The sequence below is a fragment of the Somniosus microcephalus genome, chromosome 8 (genome assembly GCF_052327205.1).
Source record: "Somniosus microcephalus isolate GS21.2 chromosome 8, FLI_Smic_1.0, whole genome shotgun sequence".
NCBI lineage: Eukaryota > Metazoa > Chordata > Chondrichthyes > Squaliformes > Somniosidae > Somniosus > Somniosus microcephalus.
In genome coordinates, this window is record NC_140994.1 from 238,928,286 (window position 1) to 238,951,025 (window position 22,740).

General features: G+C 43.1%; 1 protein-coding gene across 7 annotated transcripts in view; it reads left to right on the forward strand.

Annotated features, from left to right (window-relative positions):
- rbm27 (RNA binding motif protein 27) overlaps positions 1-22,740 on the forward strand; it is a 211,438-nt gene that overhangs the window by 83,123 nt on the left and 105,575 nt on the right. For all 7 annotated transcript variants that reach the window (XM_085995831.1, XM_085995832.1, XM_085995834.1 and 4 more), the window contains 5 exons: positions 6,086-6,235; positions 11,643-11,790; positions 12,686-12,848; positions 16,570-16,779; positions 20,183-20,326. In XM_085995831.1, coding sequence (XP_085851957.1) covers positions 6,086-6,235; positions 11,643-11,790; positions 12,686-12,848; positions 16,570-16,779; positions 20,183-20,326 — 815 coding nt within the window. The remainder of the gene's footprint in view (positions 1-6,085; positions 6,236-11,642; positions 11,791-12,685; positions 12,849-16,569; positions 16,780-20,182; positions 20,327-22,740) is intronic.

The window sequence follows — 22,740 nt, forward strand, 5'->3', positions numbered from 1 at the left end:
TTTAAATAGTGGGGTTACATTAACTATCCTCCAATCCTTGGGAACTGTTCCAGAGTCTATAGAATTTTGGAAGATGGCCAGCAATGCATCTACTATTTCTAGGGCCACTTCCTTAAATACCCTAGGATGTAGATTATCCGGCCCTGGGGATTTATCGGCCTTCAATCCCGTCAATTTCCCTAACACCATTTCTCTACAAATACTGATTTCATTCAATTCCTCCCTCTCATTAGACCCTATGTTCCCCGACATCTCTGGGAGGTTATTTGTGTCCTCCTTTGTGAAGACAGAACCAAAGTATGTATTTAATTGGTCCGCCATTTCTTTGTTCCCCATTATAAATTCCCCTGATTCTGACTGCAAGGGACCTATGCTTGACTTCACCAATCTTTTTCTCTTCACATATCTATAGAAGCTTTTACAGTCAGTTTTTATGTTCCCTGCAAGCTTTCTCTCATATTCTATTTTCCCCCTCTTAATTAATCCCTTTGTCCTCTGCTGAATCCTAAACTGCTCCCAATCCTCCGGTTTGCTGCTTTTTCTGGCCAAATTATATGTCCTCTCCTTGGATTTTATGCTATCCCTAATTTCTCTTGTTAGCCACGGTTGAGTCACCTTTTTTGTTTTATTTTTATGCCAAACAGGGATGAACAAATTCTGTAGTTCATCCATACGATCTTTAAATGTTTGCCATTGCCTATCCCCCGTAAACCCTTTAAGTAATGTTCCCCAATCCATCCTAGCCAACTCCGTGCCTCATACCATCGTAGTTTCCTTTATTTAAATTCAGGACCCTAGTCTCTGAGTCAACTATTTCACTCTCCATCTTAATGAAGAATTCTATCATATTATGATCGCTGCTCCCCAAGGGGCCTCGCATAACAAGATTGCTAATCAATCCTTTCTTATTACATAATACCCAGTCTAAGATGGCCTGATCTCTAGTTGGTTCCTCGACATATTGGTCCAGGAAACCATCCCGTTTACACTCTAGGAATTCCTCCCGCACAGTATTGTTACTAATTTGGTTAGCCCAATCTATATATAGATTAAAGTTACTCGTGATAACTGCTGTGCCCTTATTGCACGCGTCTCTAATTTCCTGTTTAATGCCATCCCCAACCTCAGCATTACTGTTTGGGGGTCTGTATACAACTCCCACTAACGTTTTCTGCCCCTTGGTATTTCTCAGCTCTGCCCATACAGATTCCACATCATCAGAGCTAATTTGTGATCCTTGTTAGTGAGTGTCAGCATGCTACTTGTGGAGGTATCATAGTCAAACCTGATGTCATAGAGTCATAGAGTCATAGAGTTTTACAGCACAGAAAGAGGCCCTTCGGCCCATCGTGTCTGCGCCGCCCATCCATCCCTGTCCAGTCTAATCCCATTTTCCAGCATTTGGTCCATAGCCTTGTATGCAATGGCATTTCAAGTGCTCATCCAAATGCTTCTTGAATGTTGTGAGGGTTCCTGCCTCTACCACCCTTTCAGGCATTGAGTTCCACATTCCAACCACCCTCTGGGTGAAAAAGTTCCTCCTCAAATCCCCTCTAAATCTCCTGCCCCTTACCCTGAATCTATGCCCCCTTGTTATTGACCCCCCTACTAAGGGGAAAAGTTCCTCTTTGTCTACCCTATCTATGCCCCTCATCATTTTGTACACCTCAATCAGGTCCCCCCTCAGCCTTCTTTGCTCCAAGGAAAACAACCCCAGCCTGTCCAGCCTCTCTTCATAGCTGAGGCGCTCCATCCCAGGTAACATCCTGGTGAATCTTCTCTGCACCCTCTCCAAAGCAATCACATCCTTCCTATAGTGAGGCGACCAGAACTGCACACAGTACTCCAGCTGTAGCCTCACCAGCGTTTTGTACAGCTCCATCATAACCTCCCTGCTCTTATATTCTATGCCTCGGCTAATGAAGGCAAGTATCCCATATGCCTTTTTAACCACCTTATCTACCTGTTCCGCTGCCTTCAGGGATCTATGTACATGTACACCAAGGTCCCTCTGACCCTCTGTACTTCCTAGGGTCCTACCACTCATTGTGTATTCCCTTGCCTTATTTGTCCATCCAAAATGCATCACCTCGCACTTTTCAGGGTTAAATTCCATTTGCCACTTTTCCGCCCATCTGACCAACCCATTTATATCGTCCTGTAGCCTGAGGCTTTCCTCCTCACAATGTACCACCCCACCAATTTTCGTGTCATCTGCGAACTTACTGATCATACCTTTTACATTCTCATCCAAATCATTTATGTAGATCACAAACAACAAGGGACCCAGCACCGATCCCTGAGGTACCCCACTGGACACAGGCTTCCAGTCACAAAAGCAACCTTCGACCATCACCCTCTGCCTCCTGCCACTCAGCCAGTTTATGATCCAACGCGCCAAGGCACCCTGGATCCCATGGGCTCTTACCTTCTTGACCAGTCTCCTATGTGGGACTTTGTCAAAAGCTTTACTGAAGTCCATGTAAACCACATCCACAGCATTTCCCTCATCCACCCCCCTAGTCACCCCCTCGAAAAATTCAATCAGATTTGTCAGACATGATTTACCCTTGACAAAGCCATGCTGACTATCCCCGATTAATCCTTGCCTCTCCAAGTGGAGACTAATTTTGTCCCTCAGAATTTTTTCCAATAATTTCCCTACCACAGATGTTAGGCTCACTGGCCTGTAATTCCCTGGTTTATCCCTGCTACCCTTCTTGAATAATGGTACTACGTTAGCTGTTCTCCAGTCCTCTGGTACATCCCCTGTGGCCAGAGAGGTTCTGAAAATTTGTGTCAGAGCCCCTGCAATCTCCTCCTTTGCCTCCCACAGCAACCTGGGATACATCTCGTCTGGGCCTGGGGATTTATCCACTTTTTGGCCTGCTAAAACCGCTAGCACCTCCTCCCTCTCGATGCTAATATGTTCAAGTATGTCACAGCCCCCTTGCCCGATTTCTATGTCTGCATCGTCTTTCTCCATAGTGAACACAGATGCAAAAAATTCATTTAAAACCCCGCCTACATCATCTGGCTCTACACACAGATTGCCACTTTGGTCCCTAATGGGCCCTACCCTTTCCCTGGTTATCCTCTTGCCCTTAATATACTTATAAAACATCTTAGGATTTTCCTTTATTTTGCTCGCCAGTGTTATTTCATGGCCCCTCCTCGCCCTCCTAATTTCTTTTTTAAGTATGCCCCTGCATTTTTTATACTCCTCTAGGGCTTCTTCCGTCTTTAGTCTTTTGTAACTGCCAAAAGCCCCCCTTTTATTTCTAATGCATTTTTGTATATCCCTTGTCATCCAAGGTTCCCTTTGCTTGTTGGTCCCACCCTTGACCTTTACAGGAACATGTTGGCGTTGTACTCTCTCTATTTCCCTTCTGAAAGTCTCCCACTGTTTTGATGCGGATTTTCCTATAAGTAGCTGCTCCCAGTCCAATTTGGCCAGATCCTGCCTTATCATATTAAAATCGGCCTTCCCCCAATTTAGAACCCTTATTTCCGGGCCGTCTTTGTCTTTTTCCATGACCACCTTAAATCTCACCGAATTGTGGTCACTGTCGCCAAAATGCTCTCCTACTGACACTTCCACCACTTGCCCGGCTACATTCCCCAGAATTAGGTCCAGTACCGCCCCCTCTCTTGTAGGACTTTCTACATGTTGGCTCAAAAAGCTCTCCTGGATGCACTTTAAGAATTCTGCACCCTCTAAGCCTTTCACACTCTGACTATCCCAATTTATATTGGGGAAGTTGAAATCCCCCACTATTATTACCCTATTATTTTCGCACTTTTCTGAGATTTGCCTACATATCTGTTCCTCTATCTCCCCCTGACTGTTTGGGGGCCTATAGTACACTCCCAGCAAAGTGCTTGCCCCCTTTTTGTTTTTAAGTTCTACCCATATGGCCTCATTAGAGGAACCCGCTAATATATCATCCCTCCTTACAGCAGTAATTGACTCCTTAATTAATATTGCAACACCCCCTCCCCTTTTACACCCCCCTCTGTCTCGCCTGAAGATTCTATACCCCGGAATATTGAGCTGCCAGTCCTGACCCTCCCTCAACCATGTCTCCGTGATAGCAACAATATCGTACTCCCATGTGTTCAACAACAACTTCAGTTCATCCACCTTATTTGCAAGACTCCTTGCATTAAAATAAATGCCTTCCAGCCCTGCCATATTCTCTTTTGCCTTCACATATTTGCTTTGCCTTCCCAGCTGACTTGTTTTTCCCTCTGTATTTGGCTGTAAATCACCCCCTACTATAGCTCCACTCTGTACCCCATCCCCCTGCCAAGTTAGTTTAAACCCCCCCCAGCAGTGCTAGCAAACCTCCCCGCAAGGATATTGGTTCCTCTCTGGTTCAGGTGTAAACCGTCCGACTTGTACAAGTCCCACCTTTCCCAGAAGCAGACCCAGTGATCCAGGAAACTAAAGCCCTCCCCCCTGCACCATCCCTTTAGCCACGCATTCATCTGTTCTATCTTCCTATTCCTATACTTACTAGCACGTGGCACCGGGAGTAATCCAGAGATTACAACCCTTGAGGTCCTGCTCTTTAATCCTTCACCTAGCTCCCTAAATTCTTGCTGCAGGACCTCATCCCTCTTTTTACCTATGTCGTTGGTACCAATGTGGACCACGACCACTGGCTGTTCACCCTCCCCCTCCAGAATGCCCTGCAGCCGCTCAGTGACATCCTTGACCCTGGCACCAGGGAGGCAACAAACCATCCTGGATTCACGTCTACGGCCACAGAAACGCCTATCTGTTCCCCTTACTATAGAATCCCCTACCACTATTGCTCTCCCACTCTTTTTCCCCCCTTCCTGGGCAGCAGGAGCACCGCCAGTGCCAGGAAGTTGGCTGCTGCTGCCTTCCCCTGGTGAGTCATCCCCCTCAACAGTATCCAAAGCGGTATACTTGTTTGAAAGGGGGATGTCCGCAGGGGTTCCCTGCACTACCTGCCTGCCTTTGTTGCTCCGCCTGATGGTCACCCCCTGTGCTGCCCTACCCTGAGGCGTGAACAACTCGCTAAACGTGCTATCCACGAGCCTCTCAGCATCGCGTGTGCTCCAAAATTCATCCACCCGCAGCTCGAGCGCCACAATGCGGTCTACAAGTAGCTGCAGCTGGATGCATTTCCCGCACACATGGTCGCCAGGGACACTGGCAGCGTCCCTGATTTCCCACATAGAGCAGGAGGAGCAGAACACGGGTCTGAGCTCTCCTGCCATGACTTACTCCTTTAATTAATCTAAAAATTTATTCAATACCCCAGTTACAGGTATACTCTAGGGCGCTTTATTTACCAACTGTCCTCACCACAACAGAGCCCCTAGAAATTTAACACCACAGAATTCAAGCTTGCAATGAAAAGAGAGAAATACTCACCAACCAATCACTTACCTGCTCCCTGGTGACGTCACACCCCGATTACTTTTTACCTCCCTGCAACTACCGAGCTCACAGACTGGATGTGGTCATCAACTAACAAACATGCATGAACACTTTCCAGCAAGGATCCCAGGAAAACAATCTGGAGCAAGAACTCTGGCTCATTTTTTCTTTTCCCGCCCCGGGCACTGAGGTAGATTTTCGCATCTATACCATCAACCTGGTTGAGATCATCTAATTCAGCACAGACCAGGGGTTAAATCTCAGACCTCCTTGTTCTGTATAGCTTGCTTACTCACTGCCTTAACCAGCTGAGCTATCTGGGTGCAGTCTTCAGATTTTTTAAAATTAAATTACTGAAATGTTTCACTGTTTGCATGTATATAAAATATGAGGGTGTTGTTTGTGTACATTAACTTAAGATATTTATGAGACATTAATTTTCCCTCTTGTTTGACAGCAGCAAAATGTTTTAACTGTTGCATTGAATCACTCATTACAATTTTCGATCTCACCAGCAACCATGGCACGCGATATAGTTTGGTTCCAGTTTCTTTAAGCTTGACTTTTAAAAATGTATTTGAGTACAGTACAGTACGGCCAAATTCCTAACTTTATTGCTGTGTCCACTTGGGTTCACTAAAAGATGTTGATGAGGCATTTCTATTTCAGATAACTATGAGCCTGACGGGTACAATCCTGAGGCTCCCAGTATTACTGGTGGTGCCAGGCCTCAATATCGACACTACATCCCACGAGTTCAGACTGAGCGTCCTAATCTGATTGGGTTAACGTCCAGCACCATGGATGGTCCTTCACGAGGTAAAAGATGCTGTGACTGTTTGTAGCCAGCAGTTAGCAAGTGGTCTTCAGTTATTAGTAGAACTTATTATTTACAAAGTGCTGTTGGTTCAGAGTTTATGTTACAATGCAGGAGTTATCAAGGATTGAAATTTTTAACCAGTTCAGTATTAAACATGTCTACGGCTTACTTGAGCAGATTCCTTGCATTTGTATTGTGTTTAATTTAAAAATGTAATGGTAGGAACACTGTTGGAATGCTTTTGGCTGTTTCTCGTGTCTGATAATGGAGGTAATGCTAAGGTGGATCTAAATGATTTTCTTGCAAAAACAATTTTTGAGTATGAATATTACATAGAAGTTCTTCCAAAAATGTTAATTCAAATACCTAATTGGTCAAATAGAAAACCAGAAATTTCTAGTTCAAGAGAATGAAGTTCAGTGAGTTGAGCTTGCAGTTAGTGTAATTCATTTGAATAGGGAAAAATACACCTGGAGCATGTTTGAATCTCTCTAACTCGAGTCGCTAATGGGAAAACATAATTTAAAGGGTGAATCCATGTTTGGGGAGTCTGCATTTAGCGATTCTACACTGCCAAGTCATACTATAATCTACTAAATCCAGTGGTATAAAGCTTGAGCTATTGGGTTACGCAACTCACTTAGAAGTTAATTTGACATTGAATTTAGGATTCCACTTGGTTACTATGTCCTTACTGATTAATGGGATTGAAACATGAGCTACTATTGTTTTAAATTCAAAAACATGCATTTAGAAAGGGGTGAGTAAACATTTTATATATTTATAGTCACATATTGGGTTAGCTGGTAGTTCAATGATTTATTGGTACACTCTCAACTTGAAGGTTTTGAATTCAGGTCTGAATGCTGTTTGCTGTTGAAACTTACCTGACTTGGCTTGGTTAATTTTTTAAGTTTTTGACCGAATACTGAGAACAATTTTAAACGAGCAAAGTACTTCACTTCTATTATCTATCCTTGGCCCCCTCCTATTTCTCATCTACGTGCTGCTCCTTGGTGACATCATCCGAAAACACAGCGTCAGTTTCCACATGTACGTTGATGACACCCAGCTCTACCTCATTACCACTTCCCTCAACCCCTCCACAGTCTCTAAATTGTCGGACTGCTTGTCCGACATCTAGTTCTAGATGAGCAGAAATTTTCTCCAATTAAATATTGGGTAGACCGAAGCTATTGTTTTCGGTCCCTGCCACAAACTCCGTTCCCTAGCCACTGACTCCATCCCTCTCCCTAACATCTGTCTGAGGCTGAACCACACGCAACCTTGGTGTCATATTTGACCCTGAAATGAGTTTTTGACCACATATCTGCAGCATAACTAAGACTGCCTATTCCCACCTCCGTAACATCGCTCATCTCTGCCCTTGCCTCTGCTCATACGCTGCTGAAACCCTCATCCATGTCTTTGTTACCTCTAGACTTGACTATTCCAACACACTCCTGGCTGGCCTCTCACAGTCTATCCTACGTAAACTTGAGGTCATCCAAAACTCAGCTGTCTTTGTCTGAACTCGCTTCACCCATCATCCTGTGCTCGCTGACCTACATTGGCTCCTGGTTAAGCAACGCCTCGATTCTCATCCCTCCATGGCCTCGCCTCTCCCTATGTCTGTAATCTCCTCCAGCCCCAGAACCCCCCTAGATATCTGCACTCTTGAGCATCCCTGGTTATAATTGCTCAACCATTGGTGGTCGTGCCTTCTGTTGTCTAGGCCCTAAGCTCTGGAATTCCCTGCCTAAACCTCTCTACCTCTCTCTCCTCCTTTAAGGTGCTCCTTAAAACCTACCTCTGGCCACCTGCCCTAATTTCTTATGTAGCTCGGTGTCAATTTTTTTTGTCTTATAATACTCCTGTGAAGCGCCTTGGGAAGTTTTACTATGTTAAAAGGTGCTATATAAATACAAGTTGTTTTTTGTTTTGTTTTAAGTTCAACCTGGGAGTGTTTTTATGGACTCGAACAAAGTGAAATGGATTGCAATTTGTTTAGAGTAAACTATTTCCATACAGAGTTCAATATGCATCTTCAATTGGTCTGGTTAATTGCAGGCCATTTTGTATGTCTCGGGTTGGTTTTGACAGTTGTCTCCTTTGAATGTCATTTGGACTGGAATCAGCTGTAGCAATCTCGCTGCATGTTCTTCCCACAGGATGGAGGCAGATAATATGACACCAAACGCACCCGAAGTGTTTCCATATCATCACAGCACAGTGTCTTTAACAACATATTAGAACATAAGAAATAGGAGCAAGAGTAGGCTATTCGGCTCTTCGAACCTGCTCCGCCATTCAATAAGATCATGGCTGATCTTCTACCTGAACTCCACCTTCCCACACTGCCCCCATATCCCTTGGTTCCCTTCCTTTCCAAAAATCTATCGATCTCTCTTGAATATACTCAAGACTGAGCATCCACAGTCATTTGGGGTAGAGAATTCCAAAGATTCACAACCCTTTCAGTGAAGAAATTTCTGCTCAACTCAGTTCTAAATGGCCAACTCCTTATTCTGAGACTGTGACCCCAAGTTGTAGACTCCCCAGCCAGGGGCAACATCCTCCCAGCATCTACCCTGACAAGCCCCTTAAAAATTTTATATGCTTCATTGCGATCACCTCTCATTCTTCTAAACTCTAGGGAATATAATGTTAACTTTCTGTGATTCGTGTACAAGGACAGCCAGGTCCCTCTGAATAACAACAATTCCCAATCTCTCTCCATTTAAAAAAATATTCTGCTTTTCTATTTTTCTTACCAATGTGGATAACTTCACATTTCTCCACATTATATTCCATCTGCCATGTTCTTGCCCACTCGCTTAACCTGTCTGTATCCCTTTGCAGCCTCTTTGCGCCCTCTTCACAACTTACCTTCCCACCTAGCTTTGTATCGTCAGCAAACTTGGATAGATTACACTTGGTCCCCTCATCTAAGTCATTGATATACAGGAAACTCTTTGGTATCCGGCACCGACGGGACCAGGATGGTGCCGGTTGATTAAAAATTCTGGATAACACAGAGGTATATCTACCGAGGCTATTATTAACAAACAAAAATTTAAAAAATCAAGAAATTTGCAGTATAATTGGGTATTCACCTTAAATGGACTTGGCAAAATTTCTGGTTATTGAGGTGTTCGGATCGGAAGAGACTTCCGACAGCGCCAAGAAGCCGAGTAGTGGCAGTTTGGAGAACTACCCCCACTGACTAACTCGGCCATTGCGGGAGACTTGGACTCAGCAACATTTCTGGTTATTGAGGTGTTGTTTTCGGAGTATGAATTTTGCCGATTATTAGAGAATTCCGGATAGTTAGGTGCTGTTTAAACGAGAGTTTCCTGTAAATTGTAACTATCTGAGGCCCAAGCACTGATCCTTGTGACATCCCACTAGTTATAGCCTGCCAACCTGAAAATGACCAGTTTATTCCTACGCTCTGTTTTCTGTCCATTAACCAATCCTCAATCCACGCTAATATATTACCCCCTAATCCCATGAGCCCTAATTTTGTGTAATAACCTCTTGTGTGACACCTTATTAAATGTTTTTTGAAAATCCAAATGCACTACATCCACTGGTTTCCCCCTTAACTATCCTGCTAGTTACAACCTCAAAAAAACTCTTAACAGATTTTTCAAACACGATTTCCTTTTCATAAATCCGTGTTGATTCTGCGCAATCATATTATGATTTTCTAAGTGCCCTGTTGCCGTGTCCCTAAAAAGAGATCCTAGCATTTCCTCTATTGATGTCAGGCTAACTAGTCTATTGTTCCCAGTTTTCTCTCTCCATCCTTCTTTGAAATGCGGGCTTACATTTCCTACCTTCCAATCTATGAGGATCCTTCTAGAATCTAGGGATTTCCGGATGTTTAAAACCATTGCATCCACTATCTCAGTCGCCATCTCTTTTAAAACCCTAGGATGTAGGCATCAGGGACAGGGGATTGGTCAGCTTCTCGTCCCATTAATTTCTCCAGTACTATTTCTTTATGAATACTAATTTCTTTAAGTTCCTCATTCTCACCAGACCCTTGGTTCTCCACTATTTCCGAAATGTTTTTTGTGTCTTCTGTGAAGATGGATAAAAAGTACTTGTTTAATGTCTCTAACATTTCCTTATTCCCCATTATAATGGTTTCTGTCTCTGCCTGTAAGGGACCCACATTTACTTTCACTAATCTCTTCCTTTTTACATACCTCTAGAAGCTTTTACAATCTGTTTTCATGTTTCTTGCTAGTTTACTCTCATTCTGTTTTCTTTCTCGTTATCAATTTCTTGGTCATCCTTTGCTGAATTCTAAAATCCTCCCAATCCTCAGGCTTACTACTCTTTATGGCAACATTGAACGCCTCTTCCTTCAATCTAATACTATCTTTAACTTCTCTTGTTAGCCACGGTTAGACCAATTTTCCCATGGGGTTTTTATTCCTTAAGGGAATGCTATTCGTTGCGAATTAAGATTTAAGAGCCTAGTTTTGGACTTAACTAAATCACTGTCAAACTCACCCTCAATATAACATTCTATCATATTATGATCACTCTTCCCCAGAGGCTCCAACTTTCTTGAATGCATTCCATGAACTCGTCCTCTGCACCATTACTGCAAATTTGATTTGCCCAGTCTATATGAAAATTAAAGTCTCCCATGATTACTGTATTACCCTTGGTAAATGCACCTCTAATTTCCTGATTTATACTGTGCCTGACACTATAAGCTACTCCCACCAATGTTTACTGCCCCTTTTTGTTTCTTGGCTCCACCTAAAGTGACTCTACACCCTGATTGTCCAAGCTCAGATCCTTTCTATTGTCTTTATCCCATTGTTTATTATCAGAGCAACCCCCCCTTTTCCATTTTGCCTATCTCTCTTCTAAAAGTCAAGTATCTTGGAATATTTGGTTCCCAACCCTGGTCACTCTGCAACCATGTATTCGTAATGGCTATTAATCAAACTCATTTATTTCTATATGTGCTATTAATGTTGCGAATGCTTCGCGCATTCAGATATAGTGCCTTTAGCTTTAACTTTTTTCTATTTTTCCCTGATGTCACCGTAGTCACTAATGCCCTATTACCTTTAAACTCTCTGTCACTTCCTGACCCACTCTGCTATTTTTACCCGAATCGCCTGTACTGAGATGCCATAGCAACATTTTCTATTTCTACCTTTTCTGTGATGATGCGTGCTAAGGATATAAACTGCAAATCCAGAATTTCATGGCACTGTTCTTGTGGGTTGCTTTGACTTAAAATGCATCCATACTGAAACTAAATGACATTCTGGAAGGTATTCTGTATGCTGCGTACAATTCAGTTCTGTGGTTTGTGTATTAAGATAGTTAACGGGGATGTTGTTAAGTTTCTTATTCTTCTGATATTTTCAGTGTCTGCGAAAGTTAATCAAGCAGAGATCTCTATAGCTACAACAATCAGCAACAACAATGTTTCACGTGTAGTTATTGAACCAGAATCCAGGAAAAGGACTGTAGTGACTGTGGATGGGCCACCTACGAAAAAACCTTGGATGGAAAAGTAAGGCTGCACTGTTGTATTCAAAAGTATTTTTGTGAATATTTGTGTTTTCCAGGGCAAGGGATGCCACTGTGGGGAATGGAACATACTATACTTTAGATACCCATCATGAGGAAGAAATACTCCGAAGTTAGGTTTTGCGTGCACCGATGTACTGAGTATTAAGTGCCGAGACTCGATTTTCATAGGGACTTTGCAGCCAGCAGAGAGAAGGCTTGCATCCCAGCAGTCTGGCCTGGATTTAAACCCACTGTGCCATCCATTCCATACGGATTCATTTATTAATGGGATGTTATTATTGCTTTCAAATGTAAACAATTCCTGTACTACCTTTCGCCTTAATCTGTGTCCCATTCCCAAGTCAAAAGGGCAATGCAGCTGAATATGGAGATACACAAGAACATGACGTGTGTGCGTGTATGAAACATTGGTTCTGAATTTTGATTAAAAGTCTAGTCTTTGCTTTACACTTCCTCTTGCCTTGCTGAAATAGGAAGCTCGCTGTGTTGCGAATCTTTTGGGTTCAAACCTACCTCCTTTGATTTACTATAAGGGTGTACCAATGTACTGTAGCACTTTTGGAATACATTTTTTGGGGAAATTATAAATGTATGTATGTGCTAGTTTGTTCATTTAGAGGTTTTTAAATCCTTAAATGGGGTCAAGCTTTTGCAGCATCAGATCAGAGGAAGCTGGATATTTCAGTAGCGATTATTTGAATGTAAAGATTTCACAATTTATTCTCGTCTCCAAAACTGAGGTTTGGAGTAGAATTTGGCTTTGACACAACCAAATTTCACTGTAGCCCAATGTTGAAGACTAATCTTTACATGAACTGTGAAGTGCTTGGATCCTGGACGCCATTATGTAAATATTGCGCATTTTTTAAAATCAGCAGGCAAAATTTTAACCATCAAAACAAACCAGGGTTTCTGAAGAAGACTCAACACACCTATGATAACACAAAGCTAGAGGTCCGCAAAATTCCAAGGGAAATGAACACCATTACCCAGCTCAATGAACATTTCAGTAAATTTGGTACTATTGTCAACATTCAGGTAAGGAAACTGACATAGAAGTGTTTAATTTCTTATAAAAACTTTTTCTCTTTAGTAGTGTGGTAGACAGGGGCATATCTCCTATTTGTAAAGGAGGATTGATGTTAGACATGACTGTGTAATCTTCAACACATTCACCTCCTCTCAGATGAAAGTCTATACATCAAGGAGAGAGATTTTAGTGCTGGTCAATGGAACACACTTTTTTTGACCTCCAGCTGCACATCAAGTCAAGCAAAACCAGTCCCACATGCAAAATAACACTGCATCGACTGCACTGCCCCATTAGTATGCTTTAACTCCAGACTCTCAAAACAAGCTTCAAAGTGAACTTTATACTTTCCATGCAACCCATCCTTGTGGCCTCTCTGAATATTGGTGGCAAATTAGTGATCAGATTTGTGGTGTGGACTTGTGCACACTGGGATTTGGGTTCAGGTTACCCAAATTCATTTGGCCTGTATCAAGATGAGAGAGAGAAGGCTCTTTCAACAGCATTAGGCTGAATTCATATCCTGGCTCTAGAGGTGAAAAGACAATGTTCTACTTCACCTTAAGAGTGCACTTAAATACTGTTTCACAAAGTAACTGGAGGAATGGGGAGGGATCGTAAAGATGTGAGAATTTGCCATCCAGTTTGGGGTTGACTTTATTAAAAAAAAAAACAACACTCCAAGACAGATGTATAATAAATAATTTAGAGAAGTAATTAGTGATGTGGATGTTTAAAAAGTAGTTTAATGAGAGACCATATATGGAGATGTGCAGGGTATATAGTTTTTAGTAATTGTGAAATTAAGTCCTTGCATATAGCATCCACCTTTTTGAATGCAGGTATACCACAGTTGCAGTCATGTAGATTGATTTATCCAGTGAGGAAGGGAAAACTCAATTTTGTACTCTTGCTGTACTTCAAACCTCTGTTTCTAATTTGAAAATTAATTAGTGGGCAAAATACTGTGGAGAACCAGGTTTTGTGCATGTAACAACAACTTGCATATAGTGCATTTAGTGTAGGAAAACGCCCACGGCACCTCAGGAGGTATAATCAAACAAAAATGGCACTGAGACAAATGGGAAGATATTGGGAGGGGAACCAAAATCTTGCTCAGAGGGAGGTTTCAAGAAGGTTGTTAAAGGAGGAAAGGGATGTGGAGAGACGGAGCAGTTTACAGAAGGAATTCCAGAACCACAGGCCCAGACAGCTGAAGGCATGACTGCCAATGGTGGGTGAAGGAAGGAAGGGATGCAGAAAAGGACATAAGGACATAAAAACAAGAAATAGTAGCAGGAGTAGGCCATTTGGCCCGTCGAGCCTGCTCCGCCATTCAGTGAGATCATGGCTGATCTTCTGCCTCAGTCCAAAGATGTGCAGGTTAGGTTGATTTGGCTATGATAACTTGACCCTTAGTGTTAGGGGGTTAAATACGTGGGGTTACGGGGATAGGGTGGGATATGTGTCGGTGCAGGCTCGATGGGCCGAAATGGCCTCTATCTGCATTGTAGATTCTGTGATTCTGTGAACTCCATTCACCGGCCCTATCGCCATATCCCTTGATGCCCTTACTTGGACAGAGTCAGAGGAACGAGAAGTTTGGCAGGGGAAGTTTGTAGGACTGGAGAAGGTTACAGAGATGAGAAGAGAGGCCATGAAGGGATTTTAGCACAAGGTGAGGATTCTGAATTTGAGGTGTTGGGGGACCGGGGACCATTGTAAGTCAGGTGATGGGTGAGCAGGACCTGGTGTGGGGTAGGATACAAAATGGGTCAATTTATTTCTCATCCCTCTGAAGTTTGCCTTGCTTAAATTTTAAAACTGAATTATGATTCTTCCATCTCCTTCTCAAATCTAATATCAATTTCAATCAGATAACGGTCACCATTCAAGATGATCCCTTACCGTCAGGTTGTTAACTAATTCAGGTTCATTACTCATCACTAAATAAGAAAATAAGAATTAGGAGCAGGAGTAGGCCATATGGTCCTTTGAGCCTGCTCCACCATTCAATAAGATCATGGCTGATCTTCGACCTCAACTCCACTTTCCCGCCCGATTCTGATATCCCTTGATTTCGCTCGAGTCCAAAAATCTATCTGTCTAAATCTAGTATGGTTTGTTCCCTTGTTGATTTTAAAACGTACTATTCTAGAAAACTGTCTTCAAAGTTGAGGAGGATGTCGGGACCATAAATCACATCATTAGCAGGGTTCTTATGACCTGAATTACCAGGCCTAAATGGCTGCGGCGAGATTAATTCATATTGGCACAAATCCAGCAATTCCATGACGCACAATAGGAAGGCTCACTTGTGAGATGGTAATTTTTTTTCTGTTTTGACGGAGTGGCACAAATCGTTCAGCAATTTGTGGTGAATCGGAACTCCTGACGTATCTCTTCTTCACAAATTGGTGGTGACGTAAAAAAACTACTAGGCACTTGGTCTAAGCGTTAAACAAAGCTTTAATCAACTGTTTTACAACATGGAGGTCTAGTTGTGTCCTTCACTAGTTCCTGTTAAGAATGTCCTGCGCAAGCTGGGCCCGTGCCCAAGTATTTATACTCTCCCTGGACAGCGCCAACCGTATGCCGCTCAGTATTATTTCATAAGTCTTTCTTTCATGAATGACTGACTGATTCATGTCAGGTGGTTTATTTAAGCACTAACAATGGCGGGCGCTGTGAACTCATTATTATTTTCCAGCAATTTCTGGGCCATTAAAGAGCGTTTTAGTCACATTGTACTGAGAGTGCCTGTGTTGAAAGTATATATTTAGGTTCATACCATTTATATTTTCCAGATGAGATAGATTGTTACAAAATAGTAGTGCAAATGTTCACTGGCTGCTGATTCAGTATTGGCTGTAGCACAAGGCACATTTCACAAACACCGGACGCCCCAAAGTGCTTTACAGCCAATGAAGTATTTTTGAAGTGTAGGCACTGTTGTAATGTAGGAAACACGGCAGCCAATTTGTGAGCAGCAAGCTCCCACAAACAGCAATGTGATAATGACCAGATAAGCTGTTTTAGTGATGTTGACTGAGGGATAAATGTTGGCCAGGACACTGGGGATAATTCCTCTGCTCTTCTTGTGCCATAGGATCTTTTACGTCCACCCGAGAGAGCAGATGGGGCCTTGGTTTAACGTCTCATCTGAAAGACGGCACCTCCGACAGTGCAGCACTCCCTCGGCACTGCATTTGAGTGTCAGCCTAGGTTTTTGTGCTCAAGTCTCTGGAGTGGGACTTGAACCCACAACCTTCTGACTCCGAGGCGAGTGTGCTACCCACTGAGCCATGGCTAACATTCTGGATTAAAAAAATAAATTGTAGCTTACACTTGGTTTGTGGTTGCTGGAATATGCGTTACATTCTTATATTTTGATCTCTTGCACAAGCAGTTCTGTTGGCTTGACATTTGAATCAATAGCCATCGCACTGTAATGAAATGCACACAGGTTAAATAATCTTTTCTAGGAAATGAATATGACTACACCTCTGACTAGTGCACAGATTCTTTAAAAACATTTCAGCTATTTTTACGTGCCAGCTGTAGTTTTAATGATGACACGAGGAGGCCTGCTCAGATTAGCTGAACATGTTTCCAGTGGCAAGCACAAGTAGAACCTGAAGATATTATTTTCTCACAAATGAATGTACCAGCATTATATTCAGTATACTGTTTTTCCACCCCCCCCCCCCCTCGCATTTAATCCCACAGGTTGCCTTTGGTGGTGATCCAGAAGCAGCTCTCATTCAGTACTCACAGAACGAGGAGGCAAAACGGGCTATTTCCAGTACTGCGGCAGTATTGAACAACCGGTTTATTAGGGTGCACTGGCACAGAGAGAACAATGGAGTTCAACATCAGCATCAGCAAGTACAGACACAACAGTTATTAGCAGTATCACAACACAGCATTGTTCATAAGGTACAGTTTTACTATGATGCTGCCCTTCTAACTCTTAAATAATTGGACTGTTGCAGATTGTGTATTTGGCAAAAAGACCTTTCAATTTCAATTCAGGAAACCAAAACGGATAACTTCGTTTATCTCACCTAATGTCACTTTAAGGGGAGCAAATATGAGAATACTCCTCATTGGAAAAATAAAGTACAAATGATTGGACTCCAAATGCTCATTTGATTTTGAGGACTCTTAAATATGCATAAATAATTTTATGCCGGATACCACTCCAGTTAAAAGTGCACCTGTTTAAATAGACAGTCAATGTTTTTGCATCTTTGACCCTATATAGGTTAAAAAAAAATCTCCGAGCTACTCCGTATCCAATAACCAGGATTGTAATCTATTGTGTATTTTCATTAAAATGAGGGACAGCAGCATGTTTGTTCTGTTTGCTACAGTGTAGTGCAGCAGGGTATAGCTTCACACCGACAAATGCCCCACAATGAATTTCCAGCCTTAAACGGATTATTGAAAAAAGTGGGGTACCAGTTATAGATGATGTGTTTTCCTGCATGGAGAAGGAATACCCAAGCACATACTTCCTGTGGCTCGTTATAGAGTGGTGTTGGCAGAAGATTGGTGCTTGCCCTCTTAGTCTGAATGTATTGTAAGATATATAGGCTCACCTAAAAAAAAAAAGGAAGGAAAACATGTATATTGTATTATAGATGAAAGAATATTTTTGCACTTTGCAACCTATTTACATTAAACCGTTAAAGTATGATTTTAATAGCATGAAAAGCTCAACTATTGTAAGATGCAACCACTGACAAGGAATTCCAAAATGCTCTACCCACACAGTCCACAGGCCTTCACTCAAGGCTCGTTCAAACTATGTGTCATTCTTGACGGTGAATTTGAACAAAAGTATCTGATTCAGTGGTTCTCAACCTTTTTTTTTGACTTGATCCAACCAAAAGCTCTCTGCCTCTCATGGCCCTCTTGTTGGAGGGGCATGAGGCAGAGAGGGCCAAGTCTCTGTCTTCTTCTTCACTTTTGTTTTTCCCTCTCCTACTTCGCTCCTTTACTGTCTCTGCTTCTTCTTTTTCACAGGGGGAATTTTTCGGGGGGTCAGCGGGCGCATTTGGTGGCGGGTCGGGTGGGGAAAAATGTTTTTTTGACTGCGGGTAGGGAACCTGCTGTCAACCCACCTCCACGCTAGTCTCCCAGATGTCAGGTCTGTCATCGCAGAACAGACCTGACGCCAAGTGGCGGGGGAGGCAATTTAGATTATTAAGAGCTTGTTAACAGGCACTTAAAAACTATTTTAAGTTCACCTTTAGATTTTTAGAGTTCGCCAATGGGGATTACGTCAGGTAAGGAGGTCGGGTGCTGTGTCAGCATGGGATGATTTCTTAACTTGACAGCTGCAAATGGTCTACAAAAGCTCCCATTTCGTAACTGTTCACTTTCCAAGGTTAGAAGCTGTTGCTTGCTGCATTTGGAAGACTGACCTTTATGCAGCTTGCAAATGTTTGGAGCAAACTCTATCCAGTGTCACCTCATTGGAACAACCTCTCTCGCCATTGACCAATCGCTTCTGTCATCTCAACTTCACCTGCCATCTATTCCATCAGCATCGATGCCCTTGAAAATATCTCACCTTGGTTCTCAGAATCCCACCACGATCAGCCCCAACACCAGTAGCACCAGGCACACCAGCAGCACCAACAACAACACCAACCTTCTCTGCAATCAGCTGGTGCGGCATAAGACACAGGGCATTAGCACCCGACCGTATTGCTGCCCGGGACGCCAGGAATGGCCTCACCATAGCCAGATTTACTTCACTTGATGCTGTACACCCTGGTTGCCATATGATGCGCCAGGTTGGCACCACCCCACACCAACACCATAAACCAGCTCTAAAATGCCCAAGCCATTCCTTTCACACTCATCGCCATTGCGGGGGGTACTGTTATGTCTCACCATTCACTGCAACTCACTAAGTCACTTCCAAAGGTGCACACAAATCTGTCCAAGAATGCAAAGTGTTGAAAATAAAGATTTCAATGTTTGACACCACATTAACAGAAACTTCACATGTACATTGGCTAAAACACCCAACGCCTACCCTTGTGTGTTGTTAGTTGGTATGATTGGACTAGGATGAGGCGGAGTGTGAGGGGTGGTTAGTGAGATGGGGAAGTGATAATGTAGATAGAGAGGGATGGGTGGAGGTGCAAGGTAAGTTGGTGTGAGTAAGGATGTGCAGGAGTAGGGTAGGGAAGGCACAGTGATGGGGATGTGATGAGTGGCACAGCAGGATGAGGTTGAGTGTGGCTTTGCAGTAACGTTTCTTGATCTACTGAGATCATTGAAAGGTTTGTGCCACTGCAGCCTGGTCCTCCGGACGACATCCCTACTTGTGTCCTCCTGTGCAATGTGCAACCAGGCTGTGTTGATCTCCTGGGGAGGTCTCTTCTGCCCATGGGAAGCCCTGCTGTGACTCCCTCCATAAGCATATGGATGGAGTCATGGGAGAGCCTGGGTGCAGCCGTGCACCTCTGTGCAGTGCTTGTCAGTGTTTGCAGCACCTCAATGCTGCAGAACACGGACAGCCCAACTGTCAGAATCAATTTGCACATGGGCCCTTTAAGGAAACCGGCTGATGACGCGTCATCAAATGACATCATCAGACCTGCTTCCTTCAATTGGCTGGGAAATGTGCTGGGAGGACTTAACAAGCCCAATCATCGTAAGATCACTCTACAAAGTGGGCTGGAGCCAGCAGCGGGGTCACACCCTAACACCGACCCTGGCCGCACCAGACCCGCCTCGGTAGGCGAAATCCCGGTCATTTCTTTCTTTTTTCTTTTCTTTCATATCTCTCACTTCTGCTCTTACTTTCCACTTTCCCTTTTTCTCAGCTCTTTGCCTCTTGAAAATAGCAGGCAGAGCTGAATTTTGAGTGATATACAGCAGGACTGGAAATTAAAAGAGTGAGAAATTTACAATCTGGTTTCTGCTAAAAGCTGGTAGGTGGTTATTGCAGCTGTGTTACCCTAATGCTTGTTTAGGTGATTGTTATTTGCATTCTGTAACCAATCTAATTATAGTTTGCTTTGTATATGTTTGTAAAACCTTGTGTTATTTATAAAAATTGCAAAGAATAAGTTATTCAGTAATTCCTTTTTATATAGAGTCTTATCATTTGTTTGAGAAATTGTTTTTTAACTTTGGACTGTAACATGAGAGTTGGTGGTTTTCATCCAATCTGACCTTTTTCTGAAACCAGGTTCCCATGGATCATGTTCAGAATATACAAACATATGGTTACAATTTAAAAAAAAAAATGAGTGTGGATGAAGAAGTCACGATGACTATTAAGCCCATCATCGTAAACCTATTATCTGTGTTCCAGATATTAAACCGAAACCAAAGCCCAGGGTCTTTTGTATTAACGAATACATCAGTAAAGCAACGACTCGGGTCACTGGGTGGAAGTCAGCCCGATGGGACGCAAACCAGTTCAAACCAGTTTGGAGCTGGCGGAGAAGCTTCACAGGTAATTAATATTCCACATTTATGTTTCTCCCTCTTCCCAACAACAACTTGCGTTTATATAACTCCTTTAATGCAGAAAAGATGGGCAGGAACAAGGTCATGAAGGGATTTGAACACGAGGACAAAAAATTTACATTTGAGGCATAGGATACTGGGAACCAGTGTAAGTCGGGAAGGACAGAGATGATGGGTGAGGTGATGGTGCGGGATAGGATGCTGGCAGCAGGGCTTCAGCAGCAGATGGGCTGAGGTAGGAGTTGGAAACTCAGCTAAGGGTTGAATATGATGCTGAAATTCCAAACTGGTTCAGCCTGATGCAGTGGTCAGGAAAGAGGATGGAATCGGTGGTGAGGGTATGGAATTTTGGTGGTGGTCAGCGACTATGGCTTCAGTGTTCCCAATGTTTTACCCGAAGAAGTTGCGGCTCACCCAAGACTGGATATTGGACAAGCAGTCTGACAGCACAGAAGCAGTGCAAAAAGTGGACGGTAGAGCTGGGTCTCATCAGCATACATATGAAAGCTGACCCAATGTCTGCAGATGTTGTCGCCAGGGTGCAGCATGTAGATGATGAAGAGGAGAGAGCCAAGGATAGATCCTTGATGACTACAGAGGTAATGGTGTGGGGGTTGGAAGAGAAGCCATTGCTGGAGATGCTCTGGCTACACTTGGATGGGCAAGAGTGGAAGCAAGCGAGGGCAGTCCCAATAAAGTGAAAATGGCTGCAGAGCGGTCAAAGAGGACAAGGAGAGATCATGCAACACGTCACAGTCATGAGGATATCATTTGTGACGTTATTTAGGGCTGTTTCAGTGCTGTGGCAGGATCAGAAAAAGAGTTTGAGTTGCAAGAAAGATCGGCATGGATTTTGGAGACGACAACACTTTCAAGAACTTGGGAGAGGAAAGGGAGGTTTGGGATGTGGCGGTAGTTTGCAAGGACAGGGTTGAAGGTGGGTTTTTCGAGGAGTGGATCACAATGATGGTGTTGAAAGTGAGAGGGAAGCATTTGCGTCAGCTAATATGGGGGCCAGAAAGGGAAGTTGGGTAGTCAGCAGTTTAGAGTTTAGTGTCAATATGGTCAAGGGAGCATAAGATGGGTTTCATGGACAAGATGAGCTCAGAGATGGACATGAATGGCAGTAAAAGAGAAACTAAAGAAAGATGTGGGTTCAGGACTGGGGCTTGGGGAAACCTCGGGGGAGGTTTGGCTTGGTTGGTAAAAGGAAGTGTGGGGAGCGTCAGAGGCAGCTGAACAGATGGTCTCAATCTTCATGGTAAAGAAGACCCTGGGCTCCTTGCATTTGTTGTTGGAGGTGAGGGTGTTTGTCTGTAAATGTAGCAGCTGTGAAGTAATTTCTATGGAGATATTTCTCTGTTAAAGTTGCTATATAAATGCAAGCTGTTGTGTGTTTATCAAGTACAGGAAACTTTCGTTTAACCGGATGTTAAATGTCCGGAAAGCTCTATCTACCGGCAAAATTCAGGAGCCGTTTCCTATAAGTTTTTTTACTTCTTGTTGCTTTTTTTCCCCCAGTCGTGGCTCCCAAGCGTCTAGCTGAAGCTGTTGCTTAGCTACAGAGACGCTTTTAAGCTGTGGCCGACTGTTTTGAAGCTGTTGCTAAGCAACCGGGTTTGTTGTTTCATATGGAGCTGAGAAGCTCCGTATGTTTTAACATTAGCGCTGGTTTATACGGCAGTTTTGATGGGACGGCACCAACTCGGTCCCGTCAGTGCCGGATACCAGAAAGTTTCCTGTATTTGGTTTGTTAAGTCTTGAACTGAAGCAGGAATATGATTTCAACAGTCAACATTCAGGCAATTAACCATTAATTGTCTAGCTGCATTGTGCACCTTTTGATCTATGCAGAATTGGTGTTCAGGTTGGTTGTCATTTTTATAAATATTAGTTACTGGAGTCTGTTTAAAGGCATCCAGGTTGCAGATGGCACTAAAATAGCAGCAGCCAATGATGAGAACCAGTGTGCACACGGTCAAAAAGGTCTTGGAGATGTTGAGATTGTGTCGCAGAAAAGTGATAGATGCATTTTAATGCAAGTAAATGTAAAGTGATGAGATTTGACCAAAGGTAACAGAAAATATGTACTTTGTATTAATACACTGAAGGAGAGAGATCTCCGATCAGTAATGCCATAAACCTCATGGTCCAAAAGAGAACAGACAAGGTTTGGGCTGCATGGCAAAGGGTGTAACTTTAAAATTGCCCTTTGAGGTTCCATGTTTCTTCCCCCTACTTCAAAAGGGATATGTTATTAGAGAAGGTTCAACATAGGAATATAAGGTTCACACCAACACTTGGAGTGCTGGACTGTGAAGAATAATTGTGCACCTTGGGACGCTTCTCTCTTGAGAAGAGAGATAAAGGGGAGAGTTGATTGAATTTTTTTTAGTTTTC